Source organism: Rousettus aegyptiacus, unplaced genomic scaffold, assembly GCF_014176215.1.
Source record: "Rousettus aegyptiacus isolate mRouAeg1 unplaced genomic scaffold, mRouAeg1.p scaffold_m13_p_10, whole genome shotgun sequence".
NCBI classification, from domain to species: domain Eukaryota; kingdom Metazoa; phylum Chordata; class Mammalia; order Chiroptera; family Pteropodidae; genus Rousettus; species Rousettus aegyptiacus.
In genome coordinates this window covers 3,095,956-3,118,346 of record NW_023416285.1, presented here as the reverse complement: position 1 = coordinate 3,118,346, position 22,391 = coordinate 3,095,956, and the positions used below count along the sequence as shown (strand labels likewise).

Here is a 22,391-nt window from a genome sequence, read left to right as displayed (position 1 = left end):
GTGGTGACGGGAACACGGGGGTCCCAGCGGGTCCTTGAGGGCAGAGATGCGTCTTCCTCATTCCTGCCTCCCGGAGGACCCGGCGCTCACGGGGCGGTTCCACACTAAGTGCTTCTCCGACAGGGGGTGGGCGGACCCCCCGGCGAGTCAGTCCGAGGGTGCTGGGACGCACGTGGTGACCCCTCCCCAGCCCCGCAGGCTAATCAGGACGGGAGGGCTCGGCGTGCGGTCACACTGGTTCTCCTCCGTCTCGATGGCCCCCAGGTTTCTTCAGAATAAAACCGTTTGTTTCCAGCATTGTGCTGAGATGTTAGCGTTAGGGGAAGCCCACCACCCACCCCCCTCCCACGGAGACACATGACGTCTCTGCTCGGTAGGCCTGGGGACAGGGTCGGGGAGGCGGGGCCCAAGCCCCCTCGACTCTCTTTCTGGGTGGCTTACCTGCGGGGTGACGGCGTTCTTCCAGGCCCCACCCCGGGTCTCGGGGAAGGATGGGTGCTGGGTGGGGGTGAGGCAGTGACCCCTCACAGCTGGCCTGGCGAGGGCCGCTTTGCACACTCCTCCAGGGCCACACCCAAGTTCAGCTCACGCCTCCGAGCTTCGCAGATGCTGTTCCCACTGACCGTAACACCGCTCCCCGCCTCACCCAGGAGTGGAACACCTCCCTGGGCCTAGGGGCCCTGCTCAGCCAGCTGTTCCTTCCTGAGTGACCTCCCGCTGCCCAAAGCCACATAGAACTGGCCCTGCCCTGCGTCACCCGTCCCATGGCGCACGTGTGGCCGAGCTGCGTGGGGATCTGTCTACACGTGTGTCTCACACTGTTCCGTGGGCTCCCTCGGGCAGGGAGCAACGGGGACTCCTCTCTCCCCCCCTCACACCGTACCTCCTGGCCTCTACCTGAAGTCAATAAACGGTGAATAAATGGACTGTTTAGAAAGTTCTGATTGGTTTTAATGTTTTGAAGTTTAAAATATATAATTACTTAAATCAAGTATTTCTTTCGGTAGACAAAAATCTTTTAAAATGGAGGGGGGTCTCAAGGTGAGGAAAATAACAAAACAGTTCTCCACGGCTCACACCGTTAAGAGCTGTGGGTCCAGTCCCGGCCCCCGGCCTGGCGCGGCCGTCCTTTGGGCTGGGCAGGTCTGTGTTCTAGGGGACTGTCCCAAGCACTGTAGGATGGTCGGCAGCATCCCTGGCTTCTGCCCATGAGATGCCAGCAGCAGCTTCCCTGTGGTGACAACAAAACATGTCTCCAGACATTGCCAAATGTGGCCTCGGGGAGACAAAACCACATCCATGTGAGAGCCGCTGGGCCGGTCCCTCAGTGGGTTGCGGCGCTGTTAAGTCCTCCCTTTTGCTGCCTTCAGTTTGCCAACACCAAACGGCTCGGAATGTGCAAGGCACGGTCCGTTTTTCCTCCCAATCCCTGACAGCCACCACAGGCCCCCACGCCAGAGGCGGAACCACGTGCCACTCGATGAGCTTCGATCGCCAGCAACTTCTCAAAGCGCTTTCTGAAGGTTCTGAAGGTTCAGATAGTTATGGAGTCCGCGAAAGGGCCCCGGAGGGCGAGAGGTCCTGTTAGGGTCACAGCTCCAGCGGCGACGTGCTGACCCAGGAACCGCTGTGAAGGCTTCGCGTGAGCTCTCTGTGCAAAGCCAGGAGCCTCGTGGGAACCCGGAGCTCGGGGGGTGGCGGGGGGCCGCTGGCCCGCCAGACAGCACAGGACGTCTGGCCTCCCTCCTGCAGACGCCGCGCGGGGGGTCCTGGCTCCACGGCGACCGCAGCCGGGCTCATCCCAGGGTCAGGCGCCGGCCCCGAGGGCCGGGGACGCTGGAGGCAAGAGCGTAAGGACATGGTTTCTGCCTCCGCGTGTTCGTGAGAGGCCCTCCGACCCACGAGGACGACAGGGCGGCGCTAACTGACCCGCGCCGGGCGCACGCTGCGCCCGGCACCGAACACATCGGGTCCGGCGGCCCACCTGCTTCGCTGCAGGTCAGCGAGGCCACGCCAGCGTCACGTGTTACAGACACGGAGACGGGGGTTGGGTGGGGGACAGCTCTCGCCCCACGTCAGCCAGCAGGCGCCCGGTGACGATCGCTGGTGGGTGTCCCCGAAGAGCAGGTGTCCTCTACAAACGCATTTGTTCCCAGTGACAAGACATAGTGACTTCCCCACCAGGAGGAAGTCAGTGTCCCCTGGATGCCCAGATCGCCCGAGGCTCTCTCACATGTGCTATTCCACTGGCTTTCATTTAATCCCCCAAACGGGCTGTTACCAGGCCCCCGTTACAGGTGAGGAAACACTTACCTGTTTCAAAGACTGCAAACAGTTAGCCTAAATGTACACGGCTGCTCAGTAGTCAAACCCAAGCCCATCCGATTTCAAAGCCCCAGTCTTTCTGGGTCTCCACGAGCAGCTGTTACACGTGGGCTGGCCCTTCACGACCGGCCTCTCACACTGCTCGAGCACCTGCCCTCCCTGCGAAGGACCCCTAAGCTCCGTCCTCTGAAAAGCCGTGACTGGCATGTCTGTGCCTCACCAGTCCCGTAAGCAGAATGGAGCCGACTTCTCCAGTGAGCCCAGGAGGCAGTGACCTGTGGGCAGCTCGTCACGCTCGCTGGAGAGGTTTGCTCATCCACGGAACATGGCTGACAAGGGCAGGGCAGGGGAGGAAAGGAACTGATGATCACGGAGCACCCCCAGGTGCCAGGCCTGGGACGGTCCCTGCCCACAAGGTGCTCGCCGTCTGGGGGGGAGAAGCAGGCGAAGAAGTGTCCGATTACGCTTCAGAGACTGAGCTGCAAGGGCTCACGCCCACGCAGGTGGCAGGAGCGCCCGGGAGGGAAGGGCGCACTGCGGGGGGAAGGCCTCCCGGGGCGGCGGCGCCCGAGCTGGCATTCGGGGACGGGGCAGGGCTCTGATACGTGTTAGCAACTGAGGGTCGTTTCACGCAAATCAAAATGCACACAGAATGCAAACACCAACTGAAGGGGCGTGCACTTCCTCTTGCAATAATAATAACAACACTAGTTTAAATGACGTAAAACCACCAATTTTATAGGGGAAGGTAAGGCAATAACGGGATTTCACATGGCTCGGCCCGTGCTGGAGCTCCGAGCAATTTACGCACATGGGTTCATTTCCTCTTCAACCCGAAGGGGTAAGTGACATTGTTCTCCACGATCCTCCCATTACCCAGATAGAGAAACAGAGGCGTCCGCCGCCCCCATGAAGGCCCCGCATGATCTGGCCACAGATCGCCAGAGCACTGGCTCCACGGCCAGGCTGCCAGGGTCAGAACCCAGCCCTGCCGCTGCCCAGCCGTGCGAGCCGGGCCGAGCACGTCCTCCTCTCTGCCTCACGTCTCTCGGAGGCGAAACGGGGCTCAGGGCTGAGCTCCGTGTCACAGGCACACGCTGAGCGCCGGGTGAGCTGATTCATTGCACCTGTTAGCACGGCACAGGACGTCCTCTCTGCGTTCAGGAAACGGGGGAGGAGGGTTTTCTTTCCCGTTCTCATTCTCATCGGCATCATCGTTATCACCTCTGGGACACTTCTCTCCATCCCCAGAGTCTGCTGCTGCCACCACCCTTAATTGCTGGCAACGCCCCCAATACTTCGCGAGCACCCGCCCTGCTGTCTTCACAGGTGTGGTTCCCTTTGCCTGGAATGCCTTCTGCCTACCTGAGGTAACCTAGGTCAAAGGTCAAACGTCAGAGGTAATTCTTCTAGAAAAAGAGCGGAGCTGGAAGGCAGTACTTACAACTAGGTAATAAGCCCATAGACACGAAATTTAAAGCTAAAGTTACCAGTCAGGAAAAATAAAGTCTCCGAAGATCGTAACAGGAGCTGTCGTTTGTTGACCGCCTTCCAGGTGCCAGGCGGGGCCTCCCCTGCTGCTCGCACGTGCTCGGCTCTGCTCATCTGAGCTGAGCCTCGCGTCAGCCGCGAGCGGCAACATCCCCGCCACCCAGGTGAGAAGCGTAAGGACGCAGTCGGGAAGGAGCCCGGCCCTGCCCTGACTTACAGCTGGGGTGTGAACGCACGCCTGTCGGGCTCCAGATCCCAGAAGTCAAATAAGTGTGCTCCGAAAACAGAGACTGCTCTGCCTCCGACCCATTACGGCCAAACCTCCGGTGAGTGCAACTAGAGACCCTGCACAAAACGTAACCAAACACCTACTTAAGCCATCCAAAAGCCACCGGGACTGGGGATCTGCGGGGCCAAATTTGAAAAGAGGAGGGAAGCTAAGAAGGGCTCGCACAGACTGGCGGCTGCCCATTCTCTCCGGGCGAAGGCGGAGCCTGCGTGACGGGGACGCCCAGAGGGTACGGCAGAGCTTTCGGCAGCCTCACGGGGCTGACAGCGGCCAAGGCGGAAGGCTGCTGATAAACACTACAGGCTTTTGAGCAAGACCCCGAAAGCCCGCGCCCTCGGAGTGAGAGTGAACAAGAAATAAAGCAGACCCCGTAAGGGCTGACGCAGTTCTGAAGTGAGCGACGGTCCGTGCCCGGCCTTGCTGCCTGTCGGAAGCTACAGGACGTCCCCTCTGCATGAAGGCAGCATCGAGCCGAACCGCAAACTACGTCTCCAAGTTTGGCGCACGATGTCTAGCTCTCAATGGAAAATAACCAGACACGGAACACAAGATGCGACCAAACACACAGATTAAAACATAGATAACAGCCAGAGGTCGGGAGAGGAAGCCAGGGGGCTTCGTGGTGTTGGTCATTTCCTGCTTCTTGACCCGGGGCTGGCTTTCCGGGTACGTAGCGCTCTGTGACAATTCACAGAGCTGGACGCTTACGAGTTGTCCTCTTTTCGATATGGGTGTTATACCCTCAAGGAAAAAGTTTACTTAAGAAATTAGGTGACTGATGCTCTCTCACCTCCAGAGAATTCAGGCGCGCTATCTGTGCTGGCCGCTCATCCCCAGGACAGGGCCAGGGCCCAGAGGGCGAAGGTCTTTGGAGGACGTCGTCTATTCCAGGGGACAGGAAGTGTTTCCGAGCTAGGAGAGAATATTCTCAGTCAAGCCTCAACCCGGGAGTTTATTGTAAACATCAACAAGCCTCTGAGCCTTGCAATAACCTCTTTCATTCCCAGATCCCCACGCCCCATCTGAATTTCCCTTTTAAATTACAAAAGTAGCAGAACAAAAAAGCCCCCCGCATTGCCCTCTTTCTAAGTAGCCGCTTTCCGCGCTCCAGTTGCTGTGCTGAGTGCCGTCCGCCCCACACGGATGCACGCGTAGAGTTCCATCGCTGGGGCCCCCCATGACACTCCGCTTCCCGTCCTTTTTAAATGTGTTAGAATGTCATAACTTGTGTGTGGCCGCATGGCGCGTGTCAGCATCATTTCAGTGGTGGCTGCTTCAGTGAGTAGATGGGTTAATTAATCACTCTGGCATCTCTTCCACGCCCTCCTCCCCCGCCCCAAGGTTTTCACTATTATAAATGCCACGAACGCCTGTCCACTGAGCTGTTCCACACATGGGATCGTCTACTTGGGATGAGTTTCCGGGAGTGTGTATCAATCAATCAACCAATCAATAGATAACCAGAGCCACTTTAAAATGGAGCCGGAGCTGCCGGCTCAGAGGGACTGCCTTGCAGGTCTGAGGCCTCGAATCTTCGGGACATTAAGACAAGGCAAAATAACCTTCGGACGGGGCCTAAAGTAACAGGTTATGGAGCGGGAAGGCAGAGCCCGCAGGGACGGGGGGGCGGGAGAACGCGGCTTCGGCTTCCTCACGGTCTGCACGTGACGGAGAGCGTTTTCCCACCGCGGCCCACTCCTCGGGTCGTCCTGCCGGCCTGGGTGGGTCCGAGCACACAGAACGCTCCTGATCGCACAGCGCACTGACCTCTTACAGCGGCCGACTCGTCAGGCTCGGCGTCCAGGTGGCAATTCGTCTGGAAGAAAAGACAGCTCAGAGGTTGTTCCGCACGACGCGGGAGAAAGAGCAAAGCCTCTCGCCCCTCCCTGCAGAAGGCGCCTGGTCAGACCCAGCCCACCCCGGGCGCGTGCAAGTGCAGGCGGGGCCCCTCCCCGCTCCGCCCGTGACTCAGAGTCCAGGATGGACTCTTAGGAAACACGGGTGCAAAGAAACGCCCCCCCCCCCCCCGCTTCACTCATACTCGGACTCCAAACGGAGACCGTGATCACTGTGTTTCAGAAACTGCTGTTAAAAGTGGGGAAACCATGACGGCCCCTGGATGGCCAGGCCCCCAGGAGAATCCGTCCACAGAGGTCCCACCGACACCCCGTGATAGCCGCCCCTGGGGCCCTGGCTCAGTCACCCAGGAATTCAGGCCGGGCTCGACCCCGAGTGCCCCACAGCCCTGGGCAGACCAGCTGTCTGTCCTCCGGGGTCCCGCACTCCCACAGGGTCTGTGGAGGTGATGCTAAGTCAGCAGGTGGAGCTAAGTTGGCAGGTTGGCCGGAGGCCCGAACTGGCTGAACAAGACGAACCACCAACTCATTAAGGAGAGTCAGAGTCAACACCTGCTGGAGGCCGTGGCCCCAATGACTCTTGCTGCTGGCATGCCAAGCCCCCAGCCTCCCCCGTGGAGAGGCTGTGGGACCCCCAATCCTCTATGACTGCCCGAACACAATGGTGCACTGGGCGTTTGACAAGGGGGTCTCACTCAAACCTCTGCAGCCCTGTGGGGGGACCGCCACCCCCGACCTAGGACCAGGGCCATGGGGTGGCCTCGCATCAAGAGCCGAGGGTCTTCATCAGCCAGGCGGGTCTCTGTGCCTGGAGAGAGGACAGTGACCCTCACGTCCCAGACCTGCAGGGGGCCAGGTGGGCTGTCCACTTGTCCAGCTGGCCCCGTCCAGGGGCAGGCACACACAACGCAGAGCCATTTCCCAGGCGGGCCCTGGCATTTCTCCTCCGCCTCCCCTTTGGCATCCCAATATCTACCTCAAATGCGGGCAGGGCACCCAAACACAAACAACAAAGCCGTCTCACTCTTACTCGTATGTGTCAACGGCCTCGATCCTGACAAAAGCCGGAAAAAAATAGGGGTCCCGGGGCTGGGGACGGTGCGGGGCATGGCAGGGGCCCCGAGACCTGCGGGCTCCAGCCGAGTTTGGGGGCGGGATGGGATTGAGAACCCCCAGGGGGCTTCCGGGAGGCACCTACCCTCCCTCTGCTCCCCCCTCCAGGTAAGCCAGGGAGGCAGTGAGACCCCAGTGTTCCCTGCTGGTCTCACGGAACGGCCCCCACTTCAGAGCCAACGCCTGAGCTGGAGGACGGGCGCCAGGGTGGACGCGAGGCCGACCTGTGGACACCAGTGGCCAGAGACCCCGCGGGAAGGACGGCAGGTCAGCAGACGCCCGCACAGGTCGATGGCCGCACAGGACCGGGCGGCCCCCACCCCGCCCCCACGGCCAGCTGGGCCCCTCACGCACCGAATGTCTGCTTTCCCCCCAAGTTCATAAGCTGAAGTCCTAATGCCGCCTCCCACATCCGGTGGGATGGTGTGCAAACGCGGGGCCTCCGGAGGTGACCAGGTCGTGAGGACAAAGCCCTCGGATGGGACCAGTGTCCTCCTAAGAGGAGACACGAGAGAGCTCGCGCCTCCCTCCGCCATGCGAGGACAGATCAGGGGCCGTCTGCACGCCAGGAAGGGGCTCCCCAGACGCGCCCCGCCGCCTCGACCTCTGACCTCCAGCCTCCAGACTGTAAGACGAGCGACATGGTGTGAGCCCACGGACTGGGCACTTCTGCGGGCCGCCTGAGCCGCCCAAGACACGTAGACACCCCAGAGGAGGGTCCGGGGGGGCCGAGCCCATGGAGGCTCAGCCATTGTCACCCACCACCCAGGGCGAGGAGAGGGGCCGGTGGGAGGTGATGACTGACCCCCGACGACCCGCTCAAGCCTGAGCCCCCTCCTGCGGAAAGGGACCTCAGAGGGACCCGCCGGCCTACGTGCGACCCCGACCGGCTCCTCGACCACTGCGCCTCGGGCCCCTCTGTGCCGAAGCGGCTGTCGGGAGGTGGAGTGAGTGACCCCACGGGAAGTGCCGGCACGGGAAAGGGCTTGCGCGTCGAGACCATCACCACCGCTTCCGGTGAGCAAGCGATGGGCGGCCTGGCCAGTTGGGCCCCACCCCCACCCGGATGTCAGTGGTCATCCGAGCAAGGGCACGGAGCCACCTGGGACATGGGGGTACCCGGGGACGGCCCTCTCGGGGACGTTTCTGGAAGGCCTCACCGGCTGGCACACCGCCTCGCTGCCGGCCTGGCACTCCCGGCCCCCACCCCCCTGCACTCTGCACCCCTCCCCACAAGCTCACGCGTGCCTCCCCGGCCGGCCGGGCGGCCTGCAGGGCTCCGATCCAGAGCCCAAAGCTTCCATCAGGGATCCCATCTGCGTTCTCTGAACAAGATTCCGCTCCCAGAAAAGCCGCTCCCTGCCCAGCTGCCAGCCGGAGGAGCTGCCGCCACTGCCGGGAGGGGCCCTGGGCCTCAGCCTTCGCTGCCTCGCCACGTGCACGGCCTGCCAGGGCCCCGCGGGGGCGTCCAGCCCGCACGCCTGCCGGGCTCACCCTCCCGAAGCCACGCCGGTCCTGCCCCAGCACCTCCGGTGGCTCCCCATTAACTAGACACGAGGCGCAGGTGACGTCCCCTGCGCCGTCCGCACGCCCTCCCGCGGGCCCTCCCGCCAGCCTGTACGACCTCTCCACGGAAGGACTTGCTGAGTTAGTTACCAAAGCACATGGAAAAGTGTGTGCGCCTGGCAAGCGGCACACGGAAGTGTCCCCTCCGAAGGCCACAGAGCTGAACGGCGGCAGAGCGGGTGCCATGCACACAGCCAGGCCGACCCGGGACTGCGCTGGTGTCTGTCACCCTGCAGGGCAGGCGGGTGGGCAGAGGGGTCGTGTGCCCGCAGCCCCCACAGGAAGAGGGACAGGGCTGTCTGCGGCGCCTACCTCCGGGGCGCCCGGGGCCAGGAAGGTGGCCGCGTACTCGGCCAGCGCCTCGTCGCTCAGCATGCGGTGCACGGTCTCGACGAGCGGGCGGCCGGCCGCCCCGTGTCTGTGCAGCTCCCGCAGCAGGTGCGTGAGCAGGAGGTTCCTCTCCTGGCACTTCCGGACCAGGGAGGCCAGCTTGGCCTGCAGGGCGGGAGCCAAGACACAGCCAGGTGGGTTCACAGATACAGGGCTCCCAGGGGGGCTGGGGCATCGGCTCCCCACTCCACAACCCCAGCACTGCCTCAGCTCAGCCTCCTCCCTACAATTCCTCCTCCCAGAAGCCAAAGCTGCCACACTGCTGCACCCCGCAGAGGCTCCCGCTGGCCTCTGGGGGTCAAGAGCATGGACTTTGGCCCCACCACTGACCAGCTACGTGACCAGGACAGGCCGTGCGTGGGCCCGGCAGGAGTGGCCGCCGACACACTCCACAGACGCAAACCCGAGGCTCAGACGGGCGTGCGGGCCCATGCGGCTCACACCTCTGATTTCACTGCTCGCTCAGGAAACCCAGGCCCCAGTGGGGGCAGGACTCGGTAGCTCCGTGGGCTCCAGGGGTGCAACCCCATCCCCCCGGCTCCCAGCCCAGGTCCCCTCCCTCTCCATCCTGCCCACGGAATAGCGAGAAGGGACAGGCCCTCCAGGTCCGCTTCCCAAAGTCGGTGCCATGTTTGAGGTGGACGGTGCCACCGCAGCCAAACTGCACGTCCGGCCAGCAAAGAGCCTCTGAGACCTACATTTGTGCGGAAACTTTGCTAATAAAAAACGCACATCACGGTGTTTACACATAGTCATGCAGGCGAAGGGGGGTGGGAAGGAAAGCGGGAAGGAAGGAAGGACGGGCAGATGGACTTGAACGTGGATCAAGGGCACGGCGGCTTATGAACTGAAGGGTCTCGTGGTTTATCTCCCGGCGTGATCAGCAGCTTCGGAGGCCGGCAAGGACAGAGACGGCCCTTCTCTCGGGGCGGGGGGGGGGGGGGCGGGAATCAGGACACAGACACACAGGCACGTGTGAACCGTCCTGGGAGAACACGCGGGAACATGATAGATTCCAATGGGATTTGGGGGTGATTTTCATCTCTTTCATTCCTCTTTCTGGCATTTTTATGCAACCTGTAACGGGGAAAATACTAAACCCTTTCTTTTTGGAAAGAGACATATCGATCTCGCAAACGTGCTACCTTCAAAGGCGTCACGGCCAAGGTGGCTTCGCGTTGCTTTTCCTGAAGTTCGTGCATCTGAAAGAGAAGCAGCACTTCGGACGTGGCCGGACGCGGCTCGTGCAGCTCGCGCCCCCCGCTCGGGCCGGGCTCGCGGAGGCTGGCTCTTGCCGCCTTTCCCACATGAGTTCTCAGTGGGGGGCAGGGGCAGGGAGGAAGGACGCTCTGAGCACTGGAGAGTGAGCCCTGCGAGGCTTGCATCCTTTGGGAAAGAAGGCCTCCTGGGTTCCCCATGCAGACGCGCCCACTTCTTGGTGTGGGTTAGCTCGATGGGCTCCTGAGCCAGACACCGTGGGTCCTGATCCCGGCCCTGCCACTCACTAGAACTATGACCCTGTGCAAGTCACCCCTCTGCCTCAGTCTTGTCATCTGTAGAGTGGGGGTAATGTTAGCGTCCACCCAATGGGGACGGTTATCACGAGGACGCCGCGAATGATCCTGTAAAGTGCTTAGGACAAGGCCTGGCACCCAGGCAGCACCCGGTGACTCGAAACCGTTGTCACTCTATGGGGCAGAGGCGCCAGGCATGTGAGCAAGCCACCTGACCTCCGAGCCTATCCCAGAGCCCAACTGATCCCCACTGATGTCTCGTACAGCAGAATCGCCCAGCCGTGTCCTGCCTGACCCACAAAATCACTAAGTATAGCGAGGTGGGTCTCCTTTGACTTCCTGTCCCTCTTCTGTTCCCTGTGTAGTCAGTACAAGAAAGCTACATCGATCGAAGTCCTTCCTCTTCTCCCCAACCTCTTCTGATCTCTAACCCTACACACCCATGATCGGAATGTGTATGTACGCGTGCGTATGTGTGCACACGTGAGAATATGCTGCACAAACTGTTTTACATCTTAGTTTGGTCATTTAACTAAAAATCGTGGTGTTGGGCCCATGTCAACGCAGACACATCGATCACAGCCTCATTCCATCATGAGGCTGACACACAACGCCATTTCTTTAACTGATTTGTTGTCTGTGGAAATTTGCAGTGTTTGCGTTTCTTTGCTTTACAAACGAGGCTACGATGAACATTCTGGCAGACCTTTCTGACTGTATTCAGACAAGGTTCCAGCTCGCGACAGACTGTCTGGTACTCAAAGGCGCGCGGTAACCTCCGCAGGCTCACACTCGGCCTTCCCTCCCGTTTAGGAAACCAGATGAATGTGTCACCGTGAGCTGCATCCTGGGCGATGCGTTTTCCATTAAAAGGTGAATGAGGAGATATTTGCAAATTACCTGCCTAATGAGGGACAAGTATCTAGATTCTATAACCGATCCTTACAACTCAACAACATCAACAAAACCTAGTGACAAAACAGACAAAGGATCTAAATGGCATCTAGAAGAAGGAGGAGGAGGAGGAGGAGGAGGAGGAGGAGGAGGAGGAGGAGGAGGAGGAGGAGGAGGAGGAGGAGGAGAAGAAGAAGAAGAAAGAAGAAGAAGAAGAAGAAGAAGAAGAAGAAGAAGAAGAAGAAGAAGAAGAAGAAGAAGAAGAAGAAGAAGAAGAAGGAATGAATTGCCAGTAAGCACACGAAAGATCGCTCATCACCAGTCGTCAGGGAGACACAAACCAAAACCACTCGGAGGAGGTGGGAGGAGGTGCCGCTTCACACCCAGCAGCGGGCTTATCATCAAAAGGGCAGACCGCAGCCAATGCTGGCGAGGACGTCCTCTGTGGAAACGCAGGGGCCTTCACCCTCGGGGGTGTGAAACGGAGCTATCAGACGGACTTTAAAGTAAATGGGATTAGAATGCTCCATAATGATAAGAATTTCATCAGAGAACTGGAGACTGTTGAGAAAGAACCAAATGGAAATTCGAGGACTGTGAAACAGTTAAGTGAAGTTAAGAACCACGGTAATGCATTTAAGAGCAAATTAAACTCACCTAAAGAATATCACATAACTGGAAGACAGATTAGAAGAAATTACCCAAGCTGAAGCACAGAAAGAAAAAAAAATGAAGATAATAATAAAAAAAAAAACAATCTTAAAACTATATTGGCTATGGTACAAAGGCCCAGCGTGTATAATCACAGCTATATTTTTCACAGATCAGTCAGAGGCAAAATCACTCTACCTCCCACACTGCTTGAGGGCACAGTACAAACTACGCCCTCATTACTGCCTTGGCTTCAGCCGCGGTGCCAACACGTACGAAGAATCAACCACCTTCCCCCGCTCTTCGCACCAGTAACCCCAGTTCTCTGAACTGTGGTCCATCAACGGTGACGTACAAATTCGTGGGAATAATTATAAATCCAACAAGAAGGCAGCGGACATCGCGTCCGCCCAAAACGTTACTGCGCTGTCCAAAAAGTTACGGGGCGACGTGGACGAAAGTCACGTAGCCCTTCGCAGAGCGTGTTCCACTGTACAGAGAACTCGTGCGGAAGGAGTCAGAAGTCCCACCGAACTGCCGACAGTGTATTTTTCATTCATCAGCTTGTCAAAAAAGTGTAAAGCTTGACGTCACTCAGGGTACCAAGTTGTGGGCAAATGAGTACATTGTATTCCTCGTGGGAGTGTAAATGGTATGACCATTTCGGACGGTGGTTTGCCGTTGTCTATCAAAGTTAATTACGTACATGTCCAGTTATTCTTTTACTAGGATTTTGCCCTCTGAATACGTAGCAGCAACATATCCCAAGACGGAGTTCACCAGAGCCTTGTTTGTAAAGCAAATAAGCAGAAGAAATATAGGTTTCCATAAATGATTGGTTAACTGAGTTGTAGCTTGGCCTCATGAAGAAATAATACGCAAGATTTTAAAAGAATGAGGTCAGATTGTATATGTTGACGTGGAAATATCACGAAAATTTTTTTATTAAATGTCTTGAAAAAAATCAAGATTCAGAATATTTTTGTATGGTATAATTGCATATATGTATATACACACGTGTACTCTGAATGTGGGTAGATAGGTTTGAAAAAAAAACACTAGAGGTCAGAAAAGGTTGGTGTTGAAAAGTAGAAAGGACTTTTTTGCATTAAAAAAAACAGATAATCACAGATTTATACGCGGTTATAAGAAATCGTACAGCGATCCCTGTATCCTGGCCTGGTTTTTCCCCAATGGGAACATTTTACAAAACTATAGTCCACGACAACCAGATGCTGGCCGTTATATTGATATCGACCCGACCCGCCAGTTTTACCCGTAGCTCTGCGGTTTTCCTCGCGCCTGTGTGGGTGTCGCACAGTAAGTCCCACGCCACATACGGAGCTCACGTCTCCACCGCCACGGTCAAGACAGGGACCTGGTCCAACTCCCCGAGGACCCCTCGTCGCCCTTCCTAATCACAGCCACCTCGCCTCTACAGACGAAGCATTTGAAAAACAGTTTGGCTTTCTAAAGACACCCGCATGTGTGTATTAACCATGTTCAGATTGGACGGGCTAGCTGGACGGAGGGGTCACGGACAACGCTTTTCTGCCCTAGACTGCTCCATGCTTCGGAAACGGAATAAAATACTCACCGACCGCTGGAAACGGCCGGTGAGATGTGCCCCGGTTCTTTCTTTCACTCTGCGGCCTTCCCGGGGGTTGGGAACCTCGCTTTGCAGGCGGGACTGCACGCCGCGCCCAGCCTACCTTGCCCTTGAGCTGGTCCTGCAGGCGGCTGGCCTCATCGCGCATGGCCAGCAGCTCCCGGTGGACGGACGCCTGGTCCCTGAGCTGGCCCTGCAGGGTCAGCACCTGGTGACAGAGCCGCCTGACGTCCAGCCTGAGGTCCTCCTTGGAAGTCTCAGCCTCTGGGTCCCGAAGCTGTGGAAATGACAGATTCAGATTTTTTTTCCTGCTTACATTTTCCTCACAGTTAAAAAAAAAAAAAAAAAAAGTTGAGAAAATAAAGAAACTGCTCCACGTCCTATTGGCTGCCGTCAGCATCGCTATCACCCGTACATTTCCTTCCACTCTTTCTACCCCTTTCTTACGCGTGTGCTCATATGAGCGTGTGGCCCTTGCTGGGTTCTTCAAGGGGGACATCGTGGGGAGGGGGTGTCCGGGGAATCACAGAAATACATTGTAAGATGTTATTTTTTTCAAAAAAAATTTTTATCGCATGTATTTTCAAAACTATGCAAAATAGCATGGCATTTCAGGGTTGGTTTTAATAGATGCCGGTCACCATTATACTGAAACAGTGTGACGAGTGAAGTTTAATGTTCAGATCCAGTTACGAGATGCTTGTTACAGTAAAGCCTCATGTTGTTATAGAAAATAGAAGACACTACATTTTCCCCAATTTTCCTAAATCAGCGCAGAACAGCCTCTCGCGCGGCCCGGGCCGAGCACGAGGGAGCGGTTTTCATGAGGACGTGGCCGGGAGGGGGGAGGGCGGCACCCAGCACTGTGCCGGGTGTGACGAACTCGTCACAATGCTCTGCCACCGGGGGCTCTGAATGCTAAATTTTAATTTTTTTTTTTTGGTAACATCTACACACAGCCATGCATACATATGCACACATATATTTTTCTACATGACATTTAATTTACCATATATATCTTTTACATCCTGTTTTTCTCCCTTTACATACCACGTCGGAAGCATTTCTCCTTATCATTAAATAACGCCAGAATACCGGTTAGCAAACACGGGGCAGTCCGTGGCCTGATGGACTATTTTGACATTTGCTGCTAACGGACTATTTTGACATTTGCTGCTAACGCCGGGCTGTGATGAAGACCCTTCGGCACATGTGCTTGACACGCCTCTGCGACTTTCCCTGAGGTCGTCGGAGGGGGAGCGGCTGGCTCGCCGGCCTGAGCATCTTACTGCTGAGGCGGCCCTGCTACCAGCAAAAATTCCATCTGTGGGCGCCCAGGGACCCAGAGACTCCTCAAATGCCCTCCCTTGTTATTCAAAGCAGACACTTTCGGAATTTCAGGCCCAAAAAGATGCCCCCTCCCACGTGACCAGTGAGAGCGGACAGAAGGGGGAGCCTGAGCCACTCTGGTTGGAGAGGAGGGAGAGGATGGAGGACAGGCAGAGAGGGCAGGACCCACGTGACTCAGTGGCTCACGGGCATGTCCCTTGTCAGCAAGGGATCTGACAGCAGACTGTGATTCTTCTTTTTCTTTCTTTTTTTTTTTAATTAACACAAATTCCCAGAGCGTGGGCCTGAGCTGCACAGGCTGGGCCTTGTCGAGGACAGATGGGCGCTCTGAATGGTTCTGTGGTACCCAGCTCCAAGACTTGCAAAACATCTCAGCCTTTCTGGGGAGTCAGGTGCCTTTGCTGCCCCCCCTCCTCTGCAGTGACATGGACAAGGGCTCTGTCCCAAGGGTGCTCAGAGAGTAAGTGCCCATGGTACATTCCCAAGAGAATTTAAGCGGGGTAGAGCTGGCCCCACGTGTCACGTGGCACCGTGGCACACGGGAGCCTGTGCGAATGGCCCCGTGCCAGCCACAGGCTGTCCTTGGGCTGGGAGCCATGCTGTGCACGCCCCTCAGGGAGCTCTGTCCGGTGGGGGAGACTGGCGCCGAAACAGGCCCCGCAACACCGCGCGGTAGGGGGAAGCCCGGAGGCCGCGGAGCCTGAGGGAGGCGCCGGGCCGGACCGGAGCGCCGCTGCCCTCCGGGGCCGTGGGAGCGAGTGTGCGACGGCCGCGCTCTGAGTCACGGGAGGAGCGCACGAATGTGTGGCAATCGGCCGTTTCCACGGCGTGAACTCTCCCACCGCGGCCAGCCGCGGGCGACCAATGTCGTCACGGAACGCAGAGCCGGGAAGAGACGTGTGTGAGGCAGCCCTGCCCCGAACCCGTCCTGGGGGGCTGGGAGGAGACGCCCCCAAAACTGAGGTGGAGGGGATGCGCGGCAGTGCCCTAGAGAAAGCCGGGGTGGCCGGAGGGCGGATCAAGGACGCGGGCGTGTGGGGGACGGGACAGGAACAGCCGTAGCCAGGGCCACGTTATGACTCCCCGAAAGGAATTTAGATCTCGTACCACGCGCAAGAGGAAGACGTGGAAGAGTCCTCAGCCAAAGAGGAACACGAGCAGGTTTGTGCCTTAGGATGAGGGGAAGGAGAGGCTTCTCCGCCCTCCGCCCCCTGCCCGTCGGCAGATCCCGGCGACTCCGACTCTAGTCTTTGTCTGGAAACCACGCAAGCACATTACAGTCAAACTGCCAAAACCCAAAGATAAAAAGGAAATCTTAAAAGCAGTCAGAGATAAAACAATATTTCCTTCAGGAAAACAAACAGAGAACCAAAAAACTGACAAATACAAGCGATTTTTGAACAGAAACTGTGGGATCCACAAGACCAAAAGATGGAAAAATATCTGCCCACCTAAAATTCTGAATCCAGAGCGGGGAGAAAAACGCTTAAAAGTAGAAGCGAAAATTGTTTTCCGAGAAAGAAGCGAGACCGATTTATCGCCAGCAGCCTCTCGTTGCAAGAAGTAAGACAGTTCTTCGGGCGGAAGGAAGACGTCTTCGGAAGTGGAAAAAAAAGAGTGAACGGTATGAGAACACGTAGAGAGAAGGGTCAATGTAAAAGATGATTAATTGCCCAAAACAATAATAACAACGCCTCGCAAGGGTTCTTATACATAGAAATAATACATACGACGAAAATAAGAAAGAGAAAAAAGGGAATAAATGAAGTTAAACTATTAAGAGATTTTTGCATTATTGGCAACATGGTAAAAGTACTAATTTAAAGTACATTTTAATTGTTGATATATACGTTTTAGAATTTTTAGAACAATACTAAAATGCATAATAAAAATAAGTTAATGGAGAAGAAAAAGGAATGATAGAAATTATTTTGTTAATAAGAGAAACAAAGGCAGGAAAGAAGGAATAAAGAAAACAGACCAGATGAGACAAATAGAACTGGCCAGAAGGTAGACACAAACCCAATGTTACCATTACAGATACGCTATTTCTAAGAAACACATTTTAAATATAAAAAGATACAGATAAGCTTCAAGGACAAAGATGGATAGTATAAAAACCATTGAATGCCATGGTTTTTTATTGTATACCATGAAAATATTGATATATATTACATATATAATTCTAATATAAATATACAATAACATAAGATAATGAAAAAAAACTGATATGGCTACTTTAATGTCAGACAAAGCAGACTTCAGGGCAGGACGTGGGAGAGGCGAGAGACGTTTCATCATGGTAAAAGAGTCAATTCAGCAGGAATGCATAATAATCCTAAACCTGTGTGTATCTCAAATAATTTCAAAATGTAGGAATCGAAACTAAACATAACTAAGAGAAGAATGTGCCAACGTACGCTCAGAGTTGAAGCCTTCAAAAGGTGAATGAGAAAACAAACAGGTATCACCCCAGTGAAGGCGGAGATGTGGTCAGCACAGCTGACCAGGCTGCCCTGAGACGAAGTCCAGAGATGGTTCACTCTTTACACAACACACAGGATATTTACCAGAATAAACTACACCCGGTCAATAAAACAAATCTCAACAAATTTTAAAAGATTAAGATAATATGGTGTATGTTTTCTGACAACGGCGAAATAAAACTAGAAATCAACTACAAAAATACAACTGAAAAAATCCGCAAGTGCTTCGAAATTCAGCACCACGCTTCTGAATAACCCGTGGGTCAGGGAAGAAATCAGAATGGAAATTAGAAACCGCTTCGGACTGAACAGATGTCAAAAGTACAGCATGCCAAAATGTGCGGTATGCCACCGAAATGGGACTTACAGAGAAGCGCGTAGATTGCAAAAGAACGGCTCAAAGATCAATAATCCAAGCTTTCGACATAACAAGCAAGAAAAAGAACAGGCAATTAAAACAAAAGAAAGTAGAAGAGAGGAAATAATGAAGATAAAAGTAGAAACCAACGAAACAAAATGCAGACATCAATAAAGAAAACCAGCAAAACCAAAAGATGACTGTGTAAAACGTTTGATAAATCGCTGAGAGAGAGAGAGAGAGAGAGAGAGAGAGGGAGAGGAAGAAGGAAGGGAGGGAAGGAAAGGGAGGGAGGGAGGGAAAGAGGGAGGAAGGGGAGAAAGCAAGAGGAAGAGAAGGAGATGCAGACAGACAGACAGAATGAATGAACATGAATGAATAAACACAAAGGGCTCCACACTAAATATCCTACAGATGCTCAAAACCACCGCAAGAATGAGTTTTTCCCCCCAGGAGTCCTGAAAATTGAGCATTGCCCCAGATGAGGAAAAGGACTCAGACATCTGTATCTTGGCTCAAAGTCACAGAGGCAGCGAGTGCGATTCTGGGGTCGAGCCCGCGACTCTTCCTACGGCATCTTTCAAGCCCCAACGAGCAGAATGACGACTCGGGCTGCTGGAAAGGCTCCCAGATCTGAAGGCCACGAGCTGGGCTCTTAAAGCGGGAACAGCCCCTCCGCGCCCCACCAGACGCCAGCTGGAACAGCCTGGGTGGAGGCTCAGGCGGGCGTCTTATGCCCCAGGTGAGGAGGGAGACTGTGGAGCCGGACGCCCAGGCACAAGCCCCAGGTCCGACCTCCCAGGCTGCTGACTTCGGTCGAGTCCCGTGACCTTGCTGTGCCCGTGTGTTCTCGCCTGGTCAGCGGCGATGGTGCCGCACCTTCCCGCACAGGGCTGCCGGGGGGCCGCTCGCGTGAGGGGTGGTCGGCGCCTAGAAAGCCAGGCAGAGGCCGCCTACCTGGGGGCCGCCGCCCGGGGCCTTCGGGGCCGGCTCTCGGTCCGCAGGTCGCCGCGGTCCTCCCACCGCGCTCTCCGCTCGTGCCTCTGTCGCCGGCCGTCCAGCCGTGCTTCCGGGAAAGGCGCCGGAGCCGTGGTCAGCACCTCGCCGGACCGAGGGAGGAGCAGCCGCACCAGCGCCACAGCCGGAATTCTCCGCGCCTGAGGAAGGCCCCGGCCGGCCTCCAGCCAGACCCGCTCCCTCCTCCGGGGGCGGCCCGGGGTCTCCTGCAGGCAGGTGCTCCGAACGCTGCGTCATCTGCAGGCACCCCAGCCCCGCGCCCGTCCCCAGCGCGGGCCCGCTCTCCAGCACCCGGACCCTGCACAGCAGCTGCTCATTCTCCGCCCGCAAGGCCAAGACCATGTCTTCTACTCCCAGCACCACGTCCTTGATCAGCTCTTTGTAACTGACCCCGAGCTCCGAAATCAGCTGCCTGAGCTCCCGGTTTTCCCGGGCGACGCCCTGCACCCCGCTTTCGGCTCGCCTGCTCCCCGCGGACGCCGCCCTCCGCAGCCGGCCCAAGCGCCCCTTCAGTTCTTCGTTCTCCTCCTCGAGCTGGGAAATTTTGCAGTAACTTTGCCCGTTGCAGTCTTCGAGGTCGGAGACGGCCTGCAGGCACTGGCCCAGCTCCCCCTGCAGGCGGGCCACGTCCCCGCGCAGTATGCCGTTGTCCCGTTCCAGCGCGGACACCTTGCCCACAAGTCTCCCCCTCTCCCGCTCGAGGGCGTGTATCTTTTTCCGGCACCTGTCTCGGTCCCTCTGCAGCGTGGCATTGTCCCACGACACCTGGCTTCTCTCCCGCGTCAGGCCACGAATGAGCCCGTGACAGCTTCCGCCGGTCTCGAGGGTTCTCGGTGGCCGAGAGAGCCAGAACCGGCCCGGCTCAGCGAGCCCCTCTGGGCCCCCCACGTCGAGCAGCAGCCCTGGAAGTCGCCGGAAACAAGTGTCCGTCTCATTTTCAAATGCGTCTGGTGTGAGCTCAGAGCTATCGTGTTCTTGGCGTGGAGCCCACGGGGGACTCGTGGGTTCGGCCCCCTCGGGTGACGAGGCCGATCTGAGCGGCGATGGTGAGCCTCTCCCTTCCACCAAGGAGGGGGTTTCCTTGGCCTCACAGTCCTTCAAGCGAGGCTCCTCCGGGCCCTCCCTGTCTAGATGCAACCCTTCTGCCCCCTCCTCTCCTTGGCCTTCACCCCCAGGGCTTTCCTTGGGCGGAAACAGGGTGTTCGCAGGCCACAGGAGGTTTTCCTCCTTGCTCTGAACTCCCCCGACGGCTCTGCCCCGCTCTGCAGGGGGCTGAGCATCTGTTGGAGACGGCCCTTTGGTGCCATGAGCTCCGAAGAAGGTGGCTAGGGGGGATCCTTCCTCCTCCAATGATGAAAGGCCCCAGACACGCCCTTCCACCCACCCCCTGCTGCTCAGGGATCCGGGACCCACTGTTAACACGGAGGCCACCCCCTGCAGAAGAGGCGAGGGCCAGGGGCAGCAGGCAGTGGCCCGGGCGCCTGAGGCCCCGTGCTCCCTCTGCCCACCTCCTTGGGTGCCAGCACCTTCCTCCAAGCTCGGGTCCTCACTGCGCTCCTGATGTTGCTGGCACTTGTCTTGGAGGCCTTCCTCCTTCCTGCCCCAAGGCCTCCTCAGCCCCTGCTCCTCAGCTCTCCACTCTGGGACCCCTCCTCCCTCCTCGCAAGAGTCGTTTAGACCCCTGGGGCCTCTCCTGAGGACTGGGTGATTCAGAATCTGTGCATGCTCCTGGCGGAGGGAGGCGTTGCGGCTCCTTTCTTGGTGACGATCCCGGCAGGGGTGTCCTGTGGCTCTGGGAGCAGGCGGGGACCTGGCGTCCAGCACCTGTGGAGGCTGCGGCTCTTCTGGGGAAGCTTCCCAGAGCAGCAGGGGAGCTGGGTCCCCAGTGGGCCCCAAGGGAGGCCGTGCGGGCGTCTGCACCAGGAGGAAGGGTTCCTCGGCGGGGGTGGTTGCCGGCCTCTGCTCCGAGACCCAGGCCAGCTGCACGCACCGCCCCGGGGGACAGCCGCAGACGAGGAGAAGAGTCTGCCCGGGCAGGCTGGGCCCAGCCGGTGTGAGCTAGGGGTGGGAAGAGAAGACACAGGGTGAGCGGCCGGCCTTCCACGGGTGCCCTCTGTGCCACCCCGACCTCGTCGGACACTCTCGGTGCGTCCCCGCCCAGCCAAACAAGGCCTTCCTAACACACCGAGCCCGCGACCACCCCGGGGCCTTCGCACCCGCTCTGCCCGCCGCCCCAGAGTCTCTCTCCCAGATCCCCCCGGGCTCACCCCCTCGCTCCGTCCACCCCTCGACTCAGATGTCACAACCTCAGAAATGGCCTCCCTGACCACTCCCGCCGCTCGCTGCCCAGCGACCCTGCTCCCTTTCCTCCGGGCGCCCCCTCCCCCCACACACAGCCTCTCTGGTCGCACACGCGGGCCTCGAGGGGCTTCCCAAATGCAAAACAGTTAAGCGAAGGTTAGCATTCAGCTCTGCGGACGCACCGGCCCCGTTTCAAGTGCTCAGACGCCGTGCGGTCCGTGGCCGCCGTGCTGGACGGCACAGACGTAGAGCCCGGCCGGTAGCCCTGCCCGGCTGTCCGTCCCTGCTTCTCATCTGCCTAACGCCATCTCGCCACCTGCGTCCAGCCAGGGCCCAGCTTTCCCACGAAGCCCTCCTGAGCCCCCCGGACAGCTGGCTCTCGGCTCTTCTCTCACCCCGGGTGTGACATGCACCACGCGGCGGCCCGCAGCAGGTCGTGAATGCAGGGAGAAGCAGGGAGGCCCCCTCTGCCGAGGACCAGAGGACACGCCAGGGCCAGCGGGCCTCCGCTGTGGCCAAGCGCGTCTCTCTGATCTTGAGCGAAAGGAAAACGGATTCTGGGGAAAGCTGTGACTCAGAGCGAGCCGGGCGGCACCGGCTGAAACCAGCCTTGTGACCGCCCCCAGGGGACAGTGTAGGGCAGAGAGCAGGCCAGAGACAGTGCCCTGGTGCGGCTCTGGGGCTGGGTCGCCTCAGGATCATGGCAGCTCTTGGAGTCCCCGATTCCCCCTCTCCAGGACGGGGTCACAGGGCCTGCCTGAGAGCCGGCTGGGGGTTTCAGGCGGCCGCTGGCGCCCTGGGCACACAGGGAGCCTCTGGCCTCACCTGTCCGTGGTCAGATGCTGCCAGGTCTCCCAGGAGCTCGGCCGTAGTCTCCAGGACTGGCACCGAAACAGAGGGGCCTCGTCCAGCCCCGACACTGGCCGAGGTGCAGGGCCCCTCGGAGGACCGGCCTGGGGAGGAACAGGCCCCCGAGGGTTAAAAAGACCCTCCCAGGAGCTCCCCCACATTGCCGCCTGTCAGGGCACGAGGGCACCGCCGGCTGACTCAAGGCCTGCCTGGCGATCACCACCTGCTGTCGGGTGAGCAAGCGGGCTCCAAGACGGAAGAGGCCATCCACTGACGGGCACCGGACCTGGGTCTGGAAGCCACCTCCGCTGACCACGGAGCTCACGCGGGCA

At 57.8% G+C, this 22,391-nt stretch overlaps 1 protein-coding gene across 1 annotated transcript in view; it reads right to left on the bottom strand.

Moving 5' to 3' along the window:
* Positions 1-918: 918 nt before the first annotated feature.
* The window catches only part of CUNH4orf50 (chromosome unknown C4orf50 homolog), a 38,978-nt gene continuing 17,505 nt past the window's right edge, over positions 919-22,391 (bottom strand). The window contains exons 6-14 of the mRNA XM_036227346.1: positions 22,036-22,163; positions 18,850-20,967; positions 13,802-14,203; positions 10,176-10,232; positions 8,953-9,135; positions 5,873-5,921; positions 4,865-5,017; positions 2,739-2,752; positions 919-1,836 (exon numbers count right to left, since the gene is read on the bottom strand). Of these exons, the coding sequence (XP_036083239.1) occupies positions 1,591-1,836; positions 2,739-2,752; positions 4,865-5,017; positions 5,873-5,921; positions 8,953-9,135; positions 10,176-10,232; positions 13,802-14,203; positions 18,850-20,967; positions 22,036-22,163 (3,350 nt within the window). The 3' untranslated portion in view covers positions 919-1,590. The remainder of the gene's footprint in view (positions 1,837-2,738; positions 2,753-4,864; positions 5,018-5,872; positions 5,922-8,952; positions 9,136-10,175; positions 10,233-13,801; positions 14,204-18,849; positions 20,968-22,035; positions 22,164-22,391) is intronic.